The sequence below is a fragment of the Pan troglodytes genome, chromosome 11 (assembly GCF_028858775.2).
Source record: "Pan troglodytes isolate AG18354 chromosome 11, NHGRI_mPanTro3-v2.0_pri, whole genome shotgun sequence".
Classification (NCBI taxonomy): Eukaryota; Metazoa; Chordata; class Mammalia; order Primates; family Hominidae; genus Pan; species Pan troglodytes.
Genome location: NC_072409.2, coordinates 65,613,268 through 65,631,032, shown reverse-complemented (window position 1 = coordinate 65,631,032; position 17,765 = coordinate 65,613,268). Strand labels below are relative to the sequence as shown.

The following is a 17,765-nucleotide window of genomic DNA, read 5'->3' as shown; positions in this document are numbered from 1 at the left end:
CAGGAGGCGGAGACTGCAATGAGCCAAGATTGCGCCACTGCACTCCAACCTGGGCAATAGAGCTAGACAGTCTCAAAGAAAACCAAAAAAAACAAAAAAGAAGGCTTTGTCAGTTCATACTTTCTGCCACAGTGTAGGAAAGTATCATTTTTTTTTTTTGCAACCACTTCCCCTTCAATAAACAAAAATAGGCCAGCACAGTAGCTCATCCGCCTGTAATCCCAGCACTTTGGGAGGCTGAGGCAGGCGGATCGCTTGTGTTCAGGAGTTTAAGACCAGACTGGGTAACATGGCGAAACTCCATCTCTACAAAAATTAGCCATGTGTGGTGGTGCACGTTTGTAATTTCAGCTATTCAGGAGGCTGAGGTGGGAGAATCACTTGAGCCCTGGAGGCGGAGGTTGCAATGAGCCGAGATCATGCCACTGCATTCCAGCCTGGGCAATAGAGACCCAGTTTCAAAAAGAGAGAAAGAAAGAAAGAAAGAAGTGTCCCCAGATTTAAAGGCACAGAAATATTGCATCAAGAAAAAAAATAGTATGTTTAATTAGTAATATAATGATCTTGTGTCACAATCTTTCTCCTAAGCAGATCATTCTATTCACAATAGGGTTATATAAAACCTCATTCTCTCAGTGTGCTACAGATCAAAAACTCCTGAGGGTTAACAGTTCTGTGACTAATCATATACTATATTATACTTTAGAGCTCATAGACATGATTTCTATCAGAACAGGAAATATTCAGAGACAGTGATGATAAAGAAGAAACACAACTATTTCCTGGGTCCCTTTAGATGAGCACTAATAGGAATATAATGTGATCCACATATATAATTTTTAATTTTTTAATAGCCACATTTGCAAAATGTGAAATTTATTTTAATTATATATTTTATTTAACCCAGCATATCTGAAATATTATCATTTCAACACATAACCAACATGAAAATTACTGTGATGTTTTACTTTTTGTTTCACTAAGTCTTTGAAATCTGGTATGCATTTTACACTTACAGCACATCTCAATTCAGACAGTCCCATTTAAAGGGCTCAGTTGTGCACATGGCTAGTGGCTGCCATATTAGGCATCAAAGTCATCAGTATACCCTTTACAGGGCACTAGAGTGATCCTCATAATGTCTGGCCTTTTAGACCTGCAGCTTACATCACCAGCATACTTAAAATCTAAACCATTTCCTATCATATATCCCACAATATTGCTCTGAGGATCCCTAATGAGGGTAATTCCATGACAAGTGTCTTGGGGACTCAAGCATCCTACATGATAGGCTTCTGGACTAGAGTATGGTATAGGTGATCTGCCTGGCCTTCTCTAAGAGTAAACTAATATTTGTGGGACAAAAGGGATAGTCAGTTTATAAATTCACTGTTTCCTCTGACTTATAAAAACAGGGGATCAAGATATCCTCTCTCGTTCACTTTACATCTAGCACCTGCTCAGCTCAAAGCAGGACATTGCAGCCGCATCATTCTTGCTTATCTGTCAAGACTTCCCTGTGAGAACAGGGGTCTCAGCAACTTTACCTATACAGCTTTCTCAGACAGGATCTCCCCAACACACGTATACACATACATTCTTTGTTTCTAAGGCTCTATAATCCTGCAGAAACGTACAATACAGTTCTTACTAAAAGTAATATATGTAATGTTAAAGCTTGCCACGGTTTTAGTTTATATTAAAAACTAACACAAACCAACCCCCAATAATTTTATTTTATCCTCACTACTCCATGATACACAGACAGAGCAAAGGTTAAACCCTATTTTGAAATAAGACTATTATTCTTCCTACCATTTCAAATGGCATAAGTTGATATAGACTATTTTTCAGGGCAAGCAAAGACCAGATAAACTCAGCACAAACTTTACCTTTTGCCAGAAGCAACTGGACGATATCTGCATAACCCTTCCAGGCAGCAGCATGCAAAGCTGTATCTCCCAACTTGTTCTATAGTGATAAAAAGAGAAAGTACCATTTTTAAGATAGAGGGTGGATTGAAAGTACATGTTAATTTAGGTTTAACCCAGTTAAACCTAAAAGTTAAACCTAAAATGGGAACAAAGTTATAGAACCACATAAAATTCCAAAGAGAAAAGGAAAGGAGACTCAAGAGATGGGAAAGGAGTCATTTTTGGGAGATGGAATAGGATGGAGGAGTACAAGCTGACTTGGTGGAGCACGAGCTGAAAAGCACATGCCTGCAGAGGGAGATCTAGGAGGAAGGAAGCAGATTTGAACATGCAGAAGCCTGGCAAAAATTAGGAATTGGAGATTCCTGGAGGTGCTAGGGCAGGCATGAGGCATGGGTGGGAAAACAGAGATATTGGTTTAAAGTACTCATAAAAAGTAGAATCTCAAAACCTCTTCCCCTTCTCTTGCTGCCAGATGACCCAATAATGATGACAGATTTACTTGTTGAGAAATTAACCTGATAGTTTCCAAGTTCATGAACACTAGGTACAAGAGAAGTAGCAAAAGGCCAGAAACTCAAACCTGAGGGTTAGGTAAAAAACCTACAGACTGAACAGTAAGACCCCTCTCTCAGGTACCTTCACGTACCCCACTGCCCAGTGTGCACATACCCCCAGGCAGGAGACTGGAGGGCACTTCTCTGGTGAAGCAGTGCAGCCCCATGTGCAGGGAAGGGAAGGAGTGTCACTTTCATTAGCATTTGGGTGTCACCTAGCAAAACAGCCAGGACCTCACCACATCACCCTGTGGAGAAGCCCAACCGCCAGCAGGCCTCACCAAGCACACACAGCTTCCAATCACACTTAAAAATGAATGGATAAGGGCCAGGCATGGTGGCTCACACCTGTAATCTCAGCACTTTGGGAGACCGAGGAGGGTGGATCACTTGAAGTCAGGAGTTCGAGACCAGCCTGGCCAACACGGTGAAACCCCGTCTCTACTAAAAACACAAAAATAAGCCAGGCCGGTGGCACGGGCCTGTAGTCCCAGCTACTTGGGAGGCTGAGGCAGGAGAATAGCTTGAACCCGGGAGGCAGAGGTTGCAGTGAGCTGAGATTGCGCCACTACGCCCCATCCTGGACAACAGAGCGAGACTCCATCTCAAATTAAAAAAATAATAATGAATGGATAATGACACCAAGTGTTCGTGGAAAGCCTACAATATTTTAGGAAAGACCAAAACAAACAAAATAAATGGATCTCAAAGGGAAAAAACACAGTACAGTGAAGAGCCAAAAAATATAGTTTGAAAAGTTATAAATATTATATCAGCAAGATATAAGATCATATTGTGTCATGAAACAAGAAAAAGATACTACGTAAAAGTAACCATCAGAGTAAAATAAGGGCTTATAACAGAATTCTAAGAACGGCCCCCAAGGTTCCTGGCCCTGGTACAGGCCCCCTCCTCTTGACTGCGAGTGAAAGCAGTGAATGTAACAGGCTATCACTCCCGTAATTAGGTTTCTAGTCAGCGGATGTTGAATTCATCAAAAGGGACATTATCCCAGGTGGGCCTGACCTAACCAGGTGGGCCCTTAAAAAATAAAAACGATGAAACAGCAGAGAGACAATCTCCTTCTGGCCTTGAGGAAGAAAGCAAACAGCCATACTGTGAGCTGTCTACAGAGAGGGGTGGCCTCTAAAAGCTGAGGGCCTCAGTAATACTACAAGAAGAAAATCAATTCTTCCTACAACCTAAATGCACTTGGAAGAAGACCCCAAGCTCCAGATGAGAATCCAGCTCCAGCCAATACCTTGATTTCCACCTGGGAGACCCTAAGCAGAGAACGCAGCTATGCCATGCCCAGAATTCTGACGTACAGAAAGTATAAGCTGCTAAGCCTGTGGTCGTTTGCTAGGCAGCAATAGAAAACTAATACAGAACTCTGGGGAATTAAAAAGATAACCAAAATAAAACAAAGGTGAGAATATCTCTGGGAAAAATTAAGAAAACTGAAGGTTCAATCCAAGAAGTCCAACATCCTACTAATGGGCATTCCAGAACCAAAAGAATAAAGAAGGGTCAGATAAAAATTCTAAAAGAAATAATACAAGATAATTTTCCAGGCTGAAAGAGTTCATCATAATCATTGGGAAGAGATGAACACTAGCACATCATCATAAAATTTGAAAACACCAACAATAAAGTAAATACTCTTAGCAAGAGAAAAAGCAGATCACACATAAAAGAATGGGAATCAAAATGGCACCAAATCTCTCAAAAGCAACCCTGGAAACAAGAATGCTACAGAGCCATGCCTTCAAAATTCTGAGGGAAACTGTTTTTGACCTAGAATTCTGATCAGCCATATAATCAATCCCAAGCTTCTCTTTCTCAGGAAACTACTTGAAGATGTTCTCTGACAAAAGAAAGACAAGGGATCCAGAAAAATGAAGATGCAACATGGCAGAGAACGGAAGGGGTTCCCTGGAGGACAGCAAAGGGCCACAGGGACCAAGCTGCTCAGACTGGAGAATGATGGAGAGCTTCAGGAAGTATGAATCCAGGGAGAAAAAAGAAAGCTGTTGATTATTTTACACATTTTGGAAGAGTATTATATATCAAGACTGTATAAAACAGTAGAGAAGTCACAGTGAGATAACAAAAAATGAGTTTTAAAAAGTAAGTATAGAAACAAAAAAAGGTTATATAAGCAGTGAACACTATTTAGACACCCATAATAAAGTAAATATTATATAGTAATATAACCAAAAACTGTGATGAAGTACACTGAGGAGCAGAGGAGAACAGGCTTGGTGCTGGGGTGCTGAAAGATGAGAGCTGGGGCAGCTGACAAGCTTAACCCTTCACATACCCAACAGGAGGCCAAAGTACACATGAAGACAATGCATGGTGAGATAGCTCCGTCAGCCTATTCCTCAGTAACACAAAGGTAAGTACACGAAGAAAAAGCTAAAAGCTGAAAGTGACATATAAGGAGGAGTGGGTTTGGCACTTGGGGCTGTGGATAATTTGAATTTTAGTACAATTATAATTTTTAAATTATGTGCTTGTGGGATTTTGACTACAGTACTTCACATGCCCATGAGTTGCTCTGTACTAAAGACAACAAGCAGGTATGTGTTAAATAATTTTCAAATAAGCAGTCTTACCTGCTGGTTCAGTTCAATATTTGGTTGAGTAAATAGCATTTCTACTATATCTGAAATTCAAAGAGAAAAGATACTTTTTAAGAACGAAAATTAGAAGCCTGACAAATCTAGGTACAATAATTTTATAAAAGAGAGATTCTTCAGAAGAACCTTCAAGAAAATGTTAACACATTTTGTAAAATTTATAAAATAGAAACACTTAAGAATCTAAAAAGTGGAATTATTTAGGAAAATATACTTTTTCTAATAGTTTTGGCTTTTGCATTTTCATATGACACTTAGAGGAATATTTTTACATTCACTATAATACTTTTCATTCATATAACTAACATGTTTATTAGCTGAAATAAGATAGGCTTCTTTTTAGTAGACAGTTACAAATTTTCCTATAATACTTTTCATTCATATAACTAACATGTTTATTAGCTGAAATAAGATAGGCTTCTTTTTAGTAGACAGTTACAAATTTTCCTTTGGCACTGCTATTTAATTTGTTGAGATCTTCATTTCTTATTGTTGTTGAGTTTATTTCTTTTGTTATAGAGAGAGGTAGAAAAGCGGTGGGTGATAAATTTTTGTCCAGGAAGAAATACATCTAAAAATTCAATTTGTCATTATTATTGATTATAACAGAAAAAGTATCAATGGAATCACTAACTTTGGCAAATGTTGGCTTTCTCTTGAATCTAATAGTTTGCATTAAACTTAAAATGCAAATCATAAAAGCAGACCTTGTGAAAAGCTAAGCTAGAGGAGCAAATTCTGATCTTTCCTTCTGTAAGATTAGACAGTGGTTTTGTTTTTATATTACTGCTGTTTTCCAGTAACCTTTCTAAGCCTGAGAGAGGAAAGGAAGTGTCCAGTCTTTCAAGCGAGAGGGACCCATGCAGTGAGGCTGACTGACCACATTCTACCCACCATTCTACAGAGCTTCCAGGAACAAGGCTTTTGGCCGGTATTCTAAAGGATTCAAAAAGAATAGCCAATGCTTTTCCTTTCTCATTTTTTGTAAATCTGGCTCCCGTAGGTGAAACATATTTTCAGCAGCATAGAAACATATAACAAACAAAATGTAATACCTTTGTGGCCCCCGTGGCAAGCCCAGTATAAGGCAGTGCTTCCAGCTTTGTCTAAGCCATTAACACCCACTCTGTTGTCCAAACACTCTCTCAACCAGCTCAAGTTGCCTGAAAGAATTTTACATTTACAAAAACACAAGAAAAAAAGCTTTCACTTTTTATTTTGCTTTAAAATCAATTTCATTCTGCATAAATTTCCATTTTCAATGGATTAATCAGCAAGTATTAAATTAAGACCTCCCCATTAATGCATTTATTATGGTACATTTTGACTTCCAGCTTATTAATGGAAAGTATTAACATCAATGTTTCTAATGATAGGTTAATGGGAATAGTTGCCTAAATGGGTATACTTAAGGTATTTCTATTCTGTTAAAAAATATATAGGGGTGTGTGTGTGTGTGTGTGTGTGTGTGTGTGTGTGTGTGTGTGTACGTGTATATATTATTTTTTTCTTTGTGAAATTCTGGAAATTGAGGAAAAAACAATCAAACCTAAGAACAAGCAGATACTATTCATATTCATATATACAATGCATCTTCAGTTCCTATAAGAAAGGCTAAATAAATAACCTACTCAAAGCTGCTGCTCTTATATGCTAAACTATAACTATTAATTTAAAATCCTCAGGCTAATGTCCCAAGTATCTAATTCACAAAGAATTTTTTAAATGTCAGTTTAGTCCTTTTACTTTTTCACAATCCTAACCAATAATTTCCTTGTGTACATTCAGATTTCCAAAAAATCTAAAAATGGAATGAAATGGAGCTCATTGAGGCTTTACAAAAACTCCCCATTATCTACAGCAGGGTTTCTCAGCAGCAGCCCCATTGGCATTTGGGGTTGGATTTATTGTGGGGGTGCTCCTGTGTGCTGTAGGATGTGTGGCAACAACCCCTGCCTCTCCCCAAAAGATGCCAGTAACATCCCTCCAGTCATGACAGTCAACATGTCTCCAGATATTGCCAAATACCCTCAGGGTTTGTGAAAGAGGAATCACCCCTAGCTGAGGACTACTGATCTACAGAATAAAGCCTAAGACAAGGCTGATCGTTGTTTGGTCAAGGATCTTCCCCAGGTTCATCCCTGTTGGTCATGCCCTCCCTGGCCAAACGCTCACCACACCAACGCTCTCCTAAATGCTGTACCCACCAGACCCTTCCATTCTCTTGCCCTCCAGTTACTCACCTGGGCCTCTACAGCCTGTCAAACACATTTCAATTGCTGTATTTATCATACCATATTTTAATGATCTGTTACATCTCTCTCTCCCCTGCCAGACGTTGTGCTTTGGAAGTCACAGACCATGTCTTTCGACTTGCATCTCCCCACAACAGTGTTTCTTGACTGACATTTTAAAAATAAAATCACACTTCTCTAGGGTAATAGATGTTGGGATAGACTGTCTCTGGGGAAGGCAGGGATTTAACTGAGAAGGTGCAAAGGGAACTTTCTAGGATGGCAGAAATGTTCTAGATCTTGATCTGGGTGTTGGTTACGTGGGTGTATGCATTTGTCAAAACTAATTGAAATCTGTGCATTTTACTGTACTGTATACCTCAGTCAGAAAGAATCACACCTACCTCTTTTTGCTGCTTCATGCAATGGATTGTCAATGGATTCTGCCTGCTCAGCCACTAGATTGAAAATAAAAAGTGTTAACTCAATGTTGAATTGCCACACAAATGATTTACTAAAGCCACTCATTCACCACAGTCCCCCAGCTTCAGGAGTACCAGGGCATTCAACACAGTTTCCTTTACTTAATGTGGATAAAAAGTAACAGAAAATCAAATGGATAGTTCTTGCATTAAATGAAGCTGAATTATGTGTTAAGGGAAACCAAGCCAAGCAATAAGGCAATAACATAGTAATTAACTGGAAGTATAAACAAAAACAAACAAACCTGCATACCTGAGTTAAATGCACACTTGATATTACTCAAGTATTTAATAAACAAAGGCACAAAAATGCAAAAGAAAGCATTTGATGTTCATTTTTACATTTTGTAGATCACTCTGCTTTAAAGATACCTGAAAATAATTTTGGTTCTCTTGTGTGTATTTATGTAGGATCGGATGAGGGGAGTATTTTGCTTCCTGTATTCAGAAAGAACAATCAGCATAGCTACCTGCCTCTTAAAGAAGGCGTGTTCGCTGCTGTCCTAGAATCAGTAGGAAGTGTTATTAGGAAATGGAAGAAAGAGGATTAAAACTCAGGAGCCTTGTTTATCAATTCTGTGCTCTTTTGACTTGATTCTGCTGACAACTAAACAAGTGTTTTATCTGTTTGTCCCACTTCCAGCTTGAAGCAGCTTCATGGCAGGAGCTGTGTCTCTCATCTCTCAAAGTCTCCAAACTGCCATGATAAGCATTTAATGAACATCACTGCCCTGAACATGAATGAACAAGGCCAGGTTACTCCATCACAAAAGAAAGGGCTAGTCTAAGAAACTATCTGCAAGATTGAGTTTATCAGCATTAAAAAAAATTGTTTTAAGGGTTGAAGAAAGTAAAACCATAAGCGTTTCCTTGGAAACCTTGGGTTAAGAATGCTAAAATGCATTCTCTTAGGCCATAGAGTCAGGCTCAAGCACATCTGGTGTTCATGGCCAGTTTATTAACAGGAGGCTCATGGAATGGAAAATGTCCTAGACTGACAATGACTCCATTGCTTTCTCAGCCACAGTAGCAAGCAGAAAAGCCTCAAGAACCAAAAAATTCCAAGTGAACGAAGCTAAAGTAAAACCACTCAGCAACACTTACCATAGTTGCTTGGAATTAGTCCAGTCCTGCCTTTGGAGGTGCCTTTCCACCAATTGGTATCGCTCTGGTAAAAGAAGAGTTAAATTAAGTGGTATGAAATCCAGACTGCATTCATTCACTTTTCAAATTATCTGGCTCCTAGGGAGTACCTGTTCTACAAAATGTCCATCAACCCTACCCACACTATCAAACTTCCTCACGCCCTAGCTGTGGGTGTCCGTCTCCCTTACCACTCAGTTACAAATAAACAAGCACCTGCCTGCAACAAATGGAATACGTTTCATGACAGAGTCTCAACAACCAAACAAATAAGAGATGATACGAAACAGAAGAAAACAAATTACGCTAGTTTAGACTAGCTATATGATTTTGTGTCCACAGTTTCATTTCTCTTAGCTTCGAGATAATTTTTTTATGGGGGAGGAAGTTCTAAAGATCTCTTTATCTTATCTTCATTTTGGGGGTAACTTTTTATTATAGAAAAATTTAAACTTACAAAAAAGTAGAAAGAACAATGTAATGACCATATATATACCCATTTCCCAACTGCACAAATCATTTATTAATGACCAATATTGTTTCATATATGCCCCCATGACGTCCCTCCCCTCCTGGATTATTTTAAAATAAATTCTAGACATCATATTATTTCATTTGTAAATATTTCAGTATGTATTTCTGAAAGACACATACTTTTTGAAAGGCAATTATAATGCCATTATCACAGCTTAAAAGTTTTTTCCAATAATAATTCCTTAATATCATCAAATATCTAGGTCGATACTCAAATTTCCCAACTGCCCCATAATTTAGGATTCAAATAAGGGCTATACAATATGATTGATTTGTCTTTAAGTATCTTTTAATCTATAGGTTGTCTCTCCATTCTTTTTTATCTCTTACAATGTATTTGTTGAAGAATCCAGTTGGTTTGTTCTGTAGTTTCAACCTCTATGGATTTTGCCTGTTGTATCCCTGTGTTATCATTAAGCATGTTCCTCTGTTCCCTGTATTGCCTATAAATTGGTCATCAGTTCTAGAGGTTTAATTAGATTCAGCTTCAATTTTTTTTGGCAAGGCTATTTCCTAAGCAGTATTGATTTCTTCCATTAGGAAATGCAAACTATCTAGTCAGCTTCTTTTTGTAATGTTAGTAGCCCTTGATGATCATTGTCTAGATCCACTATTTCCTAGAGGCTGCAAGATGGTGACATTCTAATTCTATCATTCCTTCTTCATTGAAATAACCTGAATACCTCTTTAAACAAAAACTTCCTCATCAACTCTCAGATTGCCCAGATAAGAAATTCATAAAGAAAACACAGAATAAATGGTGATTCTTTCCCTTAACAGTTGTCAGAATAAAAACCTGATTTCCTAGCATTCTCTCATGCTGACCAATGAGATTTGTTCAGAAGTAACATTAGAAACTCATAAATTTAAATGTATTTAATGTGTTTCAATTCTTGGAAGTTGTTGCCCTAATTGATGCTCAAATTGTCCTATCTTTGGCCAGTGGGAGTCTCTTCAAGTTCGTTCCCAAGTCCTTTCAGTGTGACCCTACTGTCTTTAGGAGCTTCCATGTTTTCTAATAAGAGGATGTTCTGGGTTTATCTTGTACCTCTGCTGCCCCTGACTTGGTACCAGCCATTTCTCAAAGAAGCCTGTTCGTTTCAATGGAAAATAACATATTATTATTGGGTTGGTCATTTTTCCTAGGCCCTTTCAAAGAACACAGCAGGGAATATTTTTGTTTTATTTTAGATAAAATACAATGTGATCCTTGCAATTCACATGAAGGAATACAGAGTTTTTCTTAAACTGTCATTAATCTTACATCTGTGTATCCTTTTTGCCATGCTGAAAATCCGTTAGCAACATCACCAACCTAATGACTCATTTGCTCTAAACCACAATACACATGCAACAATCTCAGAATTAGCAATACCTACATTTCCCTAACAAGGACATGATTTAAAACAATTTACCCTTTTTTGGCCAGTTCTTTTTGTCCATATATATATATATGGACAAAATACATATATATATATATATATGGACAAAATACATATATATATATATATATGGACAAAATACATATATATATATATGGACAAAATACATATATATATATATATATGTCTTTCATATATATCCATATTCTACTATGGATGTTCAGTCAAACTGCTGAGTTTTAAACTTGGAATATTTCCTCTCTGTGTGGTTAGGCCAATTACCAGGGTACAATTAAGTTCATTTGATTCATTCTGCTTTTAATTTTTAGGGATTGCTTTTTACTTCAATTTTTAACCATGTCAAGGTTTACATCAGTTCAAAGTCAAATCCACAAAACAAGGTATAATTTTCTAAAAAGTCTATCTTCCATCTATGTTCATCTATTTCTCTCCTTCCACCTAGAGAAAGGATCTTTACTCTTCATAGAATAAAACTAAATTTTACTTTGCAACTCATCTTTCAACTTCTTATCTGAAATTGAGAAAAACAAGTGTCTGCATGTATGTGTGTGTACACATACACTCTCACCCTTTCCTAGAAAACTGAGGATATACTATCTACATTTTCTGACTTTGCTTTTTTTTCACTTAAATTACTTCATAATAGCATATAGAGATATTCCCCATTTCTTTCTACAGCTGCATAATATTCTGTTTGTGGATAGACCAAAGCTTATTCAACTCTTTTCCTATTGATGGAAATAAGGGCTATTTTCAATCTTATGCTACTATCAATTGTGCTAAAATGAACAGACTTGTACATATGTATTTCTATGTACATATACATTTAAATAACTTACAAAGTTATAGCTACATAAAACAGTCTTTATATGTGGTATTACAAGATGTTATCTGGACTTACCATGTCAGTAATGTAGATAATATCGCCTTCCTCAAAGTATAATTCATCTGGCTAGAAGAAAAAAAAAAGTTTGACTCCATGTGATTTTTCATGAATTAGAATATAGTAATTATATAGATTCAAAATTCTATCATATTCTAATAAACAATGTGGTTTTATACACTTAAATCAGCACATAAGCCATATAATAAGACACTACTGAAAAATTAACACATGAATAGACGGCTAGATTTTTTTCCCATGATGAACTTCAAAGAATAACATATATAAAGATTCTCCACACACATCTTGCATTCTTCTACAACCAAAGCAAGACATTTGTATATCAAAACAGAGTATTAATAAAACTTCTTCCTTGTAGAAATTCTAAAAGGTGGTACACATTTTTTCACAAAAATATAAATGTCTAGAATTAGAGTCATGAAAAACAGCCAGAAGCTTGATTTTCTCTTAAACAAGGCCTCAATCCTTGAACACTTTAAGATCAACATCTGCTACCTGCTCATTTTGAGAAAATCATTATCCTAGCTCTTCATGTTCAGGGAGAATGAACATTTTCTGTATGAGAAAAGTTAATATGTAATTCAACCATTAATAAGGCTAAAGAGCTAAAAGATATGAAGCAGTAACTCAGCCAGTCCAGAAACCCCAAGCAGCTCTAAGGAGTTGGCTAATTACACAGACCATATGTGCTCTGGCCTGTACCAACCAAATGTTCTAAAAACTTTGAGGCCAGGTGCAGTGGCTCATGCCTGTAATCCCAGCACTTTGGGAGGCCAAGGCAGGTGGTTCACAAGGCCAGCAGTTCAAGACCAGCCTGGCCAAGATGGTGAAACCCCGTCTCTACTAAAAATACAAAAATTAGCTGGGCATGGTGGGGGATGCCTGTAATCACAGCTACTCAGGAGGCTGAGGCAGAGAATTTCTTGAACCCGGGAGGCAGAGGTTGCGGTGACCTGAGATCACGCCACTGCACTCCAGCCTGGGTGACAGAGCGAGACTCTGTCTCAAAAAACAAAAGAAAACAAAACAAACAAACAAACAAAAACAACCAAAAAACCTTTCTGAATAAAGATACACATTTTAAACATCTTTTGACTATCAGTAGATAACACTTACCATGACTTTATAAGTAAGTAGGGTAATGCCTACTGAGAGCAAATTTCAGGTGTTAGGAAATGTTTACATCATCATGGTGAATGAAAAATGTAGGACACAAATTTCACATGTGATAAGAACACAACTATGCATTAAATAGACACAAAAATTTCCAAATTCTGTCATGAGCATGTGTTGCTTTCATATTTCAGGTGGGAAAAATACTTTTAAAAGAAAGGCTTTGATATTTCTGATTACAATTACTATTCCATATAAATCAAAATTATGCTAGTGAAACAAATTACTTCATCCAGCCAGGCGTGGTAGCTCACGCCTGCAATTCCTGCACTTTGGGAGGCTGAGGCGGGCAGATCACTTGAGGACAGGCGTTCGAGACCAGCCTAGCCAACATGGTGAAACCCCATCTCTACTAAAAACACACACAAAAAATGTGCCAGGCGTGGTGGTGCACACTTATAATCCCAGCTACTCGGGAGGCTGAGACATAAGAATCACTTGAAACTGGGAAGCAGAGGTTGCAGTGAGCCAAGATTACGCCACGGCACTCCAGCCTGAGTGACAGAGCAAGACTCTGTCTCAAAAAATTTTTTTTAAAAATAAAATTAAAAATAAAATATTTCATCCATTCATTTTTCCATTTGTTTACCTCCTCTCAGTATCAGACTAGAGCAGTAAATATGATTCTGCACTAGCAATTTATTTAGTTTTAAAGCTGGTCTACATTCTTATTATAACTATTTCTCCATGAATCTAAATGAAGGCTATCATCAGCAATAACATGCTTTAAGCAAACATAATACATGAAAATACTTAGATGCATTATGCATTCAAATATAAAAATTAGCAAATGATGATTATTGATGCCCCCAAATGGCTAAAGTCCTTTAAAAGGTAACTTTCTGAAATATATATTGCTTTTACACTTTGATTTGCACAGACTAGTCTTACACATAGCACAAATAGTTATATGTACTAGACCTTGTAATATACATTTTGATATTATTTGAAATAAGTTTTTACTTTTTTTGTTGCTTGAATTTGGGAAAAAAGAAATTAATGACCACTAATATTCTCTCAAACCTGCCTCGAAAATGTTCTGATGATCGATCAATGACCACTATTACTACCAATATGTGATAGATATAGAAAGTGATTAGGTAAACAAACTATTTCCTTTAGTATTTATTTGATGCAAACTGGATCACTCCCAGAGAGGCCAGAAAGATGACTCTCTCCGCACGCAGCATCCCAGCTGGACTCAGCAGCCACCTCTGCCCCAACCTCCCGCCCACATTAAGGTTGGCCTTTGCTGGCAATTTTAACACCGTCTGACTCTCTCACCTTTAGATGGTGCTAAGGCCTGGGAGGGGAGAATGAAGGAAGAAGAGTGTCAGGAAAATAGGATATGTGGGCTGCAACATTTTTCTGGAGGAAATTTTCATTTCCTGGAACTTGAAAGAGTTCAATGCCTTGAAGAAGTCTGTCCCATCTATGAGCCGTCCTGGGCTGTTCTTACTGAGTACATCTCCCAAAGTTAATCTCACTCAGTTATGTCTCACAATAAATCCTCCTCAATCAGTACTTTCAAGAAGTGAAGAAGTCATCTTTCTCTACAGTTTGACCCTCCTTCTAAAATCACAAAAGTCAAATCTCCCTAAATTTCCATATTTAATAAAATCACTCACCCTTTAAACAAACAAACAAAACACATTATGAAAAAGTACCAAACAAATAGCTTTTAAAAACAAAGAACACACACAAGCATGGTAATGAGTCTTTCTTATAAAAATAAGCAATAAAGTCAGGGGGAATAGGGAGTAACTGTTTAATGGGTACAGGGTTGATCTGTGGGATGATGAAAATGTTTTAGAACTAGACAGAGGTAATGAATTGTGAATGTACTAAACACCACCAAATGATTCACTTTAAAATGGTTAATTTGGAAATAAGCCAGGCACAGAAAAACAAACATCGCATGTTCTCACTTATTTGTGAGATCTAAAAATCAAAACAATTGAACTCATGGACAGAGAGCAGACGTATGGCTACCAGAGGCTGGGAAGGGTAATGGGCAAACCTGGGGGGAGATGGGGATGGTTAATGGGTACAAAAAAAATTTAGAAAGAAATAATAAGACCTATTATTTGATAGCACAACAGGATAGCTATAGTCGATAATAATGGTACATTTTTAAATAACTAAGAGTATAATTGGATTGTTTGTAACACAAAGGATAAACGCTTGAGGGGTTGGATACTTAATATCCCATGATGTGATTATTCCACATTGCATGCCTGTATCCAAACATCTCATGTGCCCCATGAATATATACACCTACTATGTACTCACAGGAATTAAAAATTTTAAAAATGGTTCATTTTATGTTATGTGAATTTTACCTCAATTTTTTAAAAAAAGTAATAAAGCCCAAAATAGTCAAAACTCTTAATGTCTTTCAAGTAATTCTCATCCTCTGTGGTTTGGGAAAGTGCATCATTTGAGAAAGACCACTAAGTGCCAGTCGCTTCGACACCTCTCAGTGCTATTTCGGTTTTTGAATTAATGGCTGCCGTTCAATAGTGGTGTCTGCCACAAGCCACCCATTAGGTCAGACTTGTTTTTCAACTGAGGCAATGAGAACAGGCAGTCCATTTCAGTCAGGCAAAAAGTGACCTCATTTTTTCATCCCGAGAAATTACAGTCGACAGTTTATTCTCTTTTAATCCATAGCTCCCAGACAGGGAATGCTACTACTCGTAAAATGTCTTCTTCTAAAGAAACTAGGGACACGTTTTCCTAATCTAGCTAAGTACCAAATTCTTCACAGTGTTGGTGGCAGTACATACAACACGGTAATTTCATTATTTTAACAACAGATTTCACCTGCAATATTCACATTTTCCATTAAGAAACCACTAGCAGGACACCTGATCTAAATTGTTCAATGAGCACCTACTTTTAAATTCCCAGCATCACAGTTAGGGAACAGAAATGGGAAAACAATAACATAATGAAGTATGCACTTCTCTGTTTCCAGCTTTTCTTTGTTTTTTGTTTTCTGTTTTTTTGTTTTTTTGAGACGGAGTCTCGCTGTCGCCCAGTTTGGAGTGCAGTGGCACGATCTCGGCTCTCTGCAGGCTCCGCCCCCCAGGGTTCATGCCATTCTCCTGCCTCAGCCTCCGGAGTAGCTGGGACTACAGGTGCCCGCCACCTCGCCCGGCTGATTTTTTGTATTTTTAGTAGAGACGGGGTTTCACCGTGTTAGCCAGGATGGTCTCGATCTCCTGACCTCGTGATCCACCCGCCTCGGCCTCCCAAAGTGCTGGGATTACAGGCGTGAGCCACTGCACCCTGCCTTTTCTTTGTTTTTTAACCACATTCCTCCTTTCCTCTCTCCTTGAAGAACAACAAGGTATCAGAATAGGTAGGCTGTTGTCCACTGGGATGTTACAGCAAAGAGTACACACTTGGTAACATATATTCCCATTCCATATATTCTTGGTAACATATAATTCCCAAGGCATTAATTTTGTTGGTTTATGCAAATATATTTTATGAAAAGTTTAGAAAAACTGATATACTTTTGAAATTTTTAAGATTTGTCAGTCTGAAGCCCCCAAAATTAATAAAAAGAGAAAACAAATTCTCCACAGATGTTTTTATTCAACACTTTATAGTATATATTATGTGCCACGTACTGGTCTGGGCATTCGGAAATATTAACTAATTTGTTCCTCACCAAGAACACTATGAAGTGGGTGCTATTCTTATCATCATGTTACAGATGAGAAACCTCTCCAAGGCCATAGAGCAGGTACATGGTAGAACCTGGACTTGAACTATAAGTCAGATTACGGAGTCCCTGCTCTTACCTACCACCTGTGCTTTCTCTCATACAAAAGGCATCACACACAGCCATTATTGGCCATCATGGTGTCATGACCAGATTAACAGCTGGCCACCTTGGAAAATATCTGTCTCTATCCACTCCCAACTGCCCTACCCCTATAGTACAGTATAACAAAACCAATGGCAGCATATTTTACTTGCAAAGTACACTTGACCTCATTTGGTCCTCACAACTCACTAGGCTTGGATGGGTCATGGATATAATCTCTATTTCACAACCAGGCTTAGAGAAGTTAAAAAATCTCTACAAATCAGAGTGAGTGGCAGGGCTGGGCTCCTATCTCAGCTCTTAAGATTCCCAGTCTCCTTCCTCTACACGTGGCTCTATTAACCTAGTGCAGCCCAGCAACCTTTACATGACAGAGCAGGGTCCTGCTGGTTTCCCTTTGGAAATCAATGCACCTCCTAACACAGGAAATTCTGTTCCCTCCTCATCAGTCTGTCTTGACACTCGTCAATTCAGTCCAGCCAGGTCTGTGGTTGACACTTTATTAAAAGGAGCTGGGTGAGAAAAAAGAACCAAATGGGGCTGGGTGGTGCCAAGACACCCTTGCCTTTAAGCAAGACAGATGAGAAATGGGTTGGCAGGAAGAACCAGGAGCTACCTAGCGTTCTTCCTGTTCAATGGATCCCCAAGACTGGGGTTGCGCATTGCTGTCCCCATCACCTGAGGGGGAACAGGAGCTTAAAACTGGACCCAGGCCTGCCTGGGGAGCTGCACATGCCAGCAATGTCCCTCAGAGCCCACCTCAGCCTTTCAATATTGCCTGGTCCCAGTGACTTTGAGGAGGCCAGGTCAGCTTAGGATATGCTGTGGTGTATCTATCCCTCCAGAGAAGATGGCTGCTGGTCAGAGGGGAGAGAGAAAGACCAAACAGCTTCCAACAGAAATTCTCATTCAGAA

The 17,765-nt window shown here is 38.2% G+C and overlaps 1 protein-coding gene across 4 annotated transcripts in view; it reads right to left on the bottom strand.

The window, feature by feature from the left end:
* Nucleotides 1–17,765, bottom strand: part of OSTF1 (osteoclast stimulating factor 1) — a 58,508-nt gene that overhangs the window by 7,628 nt on the left and 33,115 nt on the right. For all 4 annotated transcript variants that reach the window (XM_009456742.5, XM_009456741.5, XM_520078.8 and 1 more), the window contains exons 3-8: nt 11,834–11,884; nt 8,957–9,020; nt 7,775–7,828; nt 6,192–6,299; nt 5,113–5,162; nt 1,893–1,971 (exon numbers count right to left, since the gene is read on the bottom strand). In XM_009456742.5, coding sequence (XP_009455017.1) covers nt 1,893–1,971; nt 5,113–5,162; nt 6,192–6,299; nt 7,775–7,828; nt 8,957–9,020; nt 11,834–11,884 — 406 coding nt within the window. The remainder of the gene's footprint in view (nt 1–1,892; nt 1,972–5,112; nt 5,163–6,191; nt 6,300–7,774; nt 7,829–8,956; nt 9,021–11,833; nt 11,885–17,765) is intronic.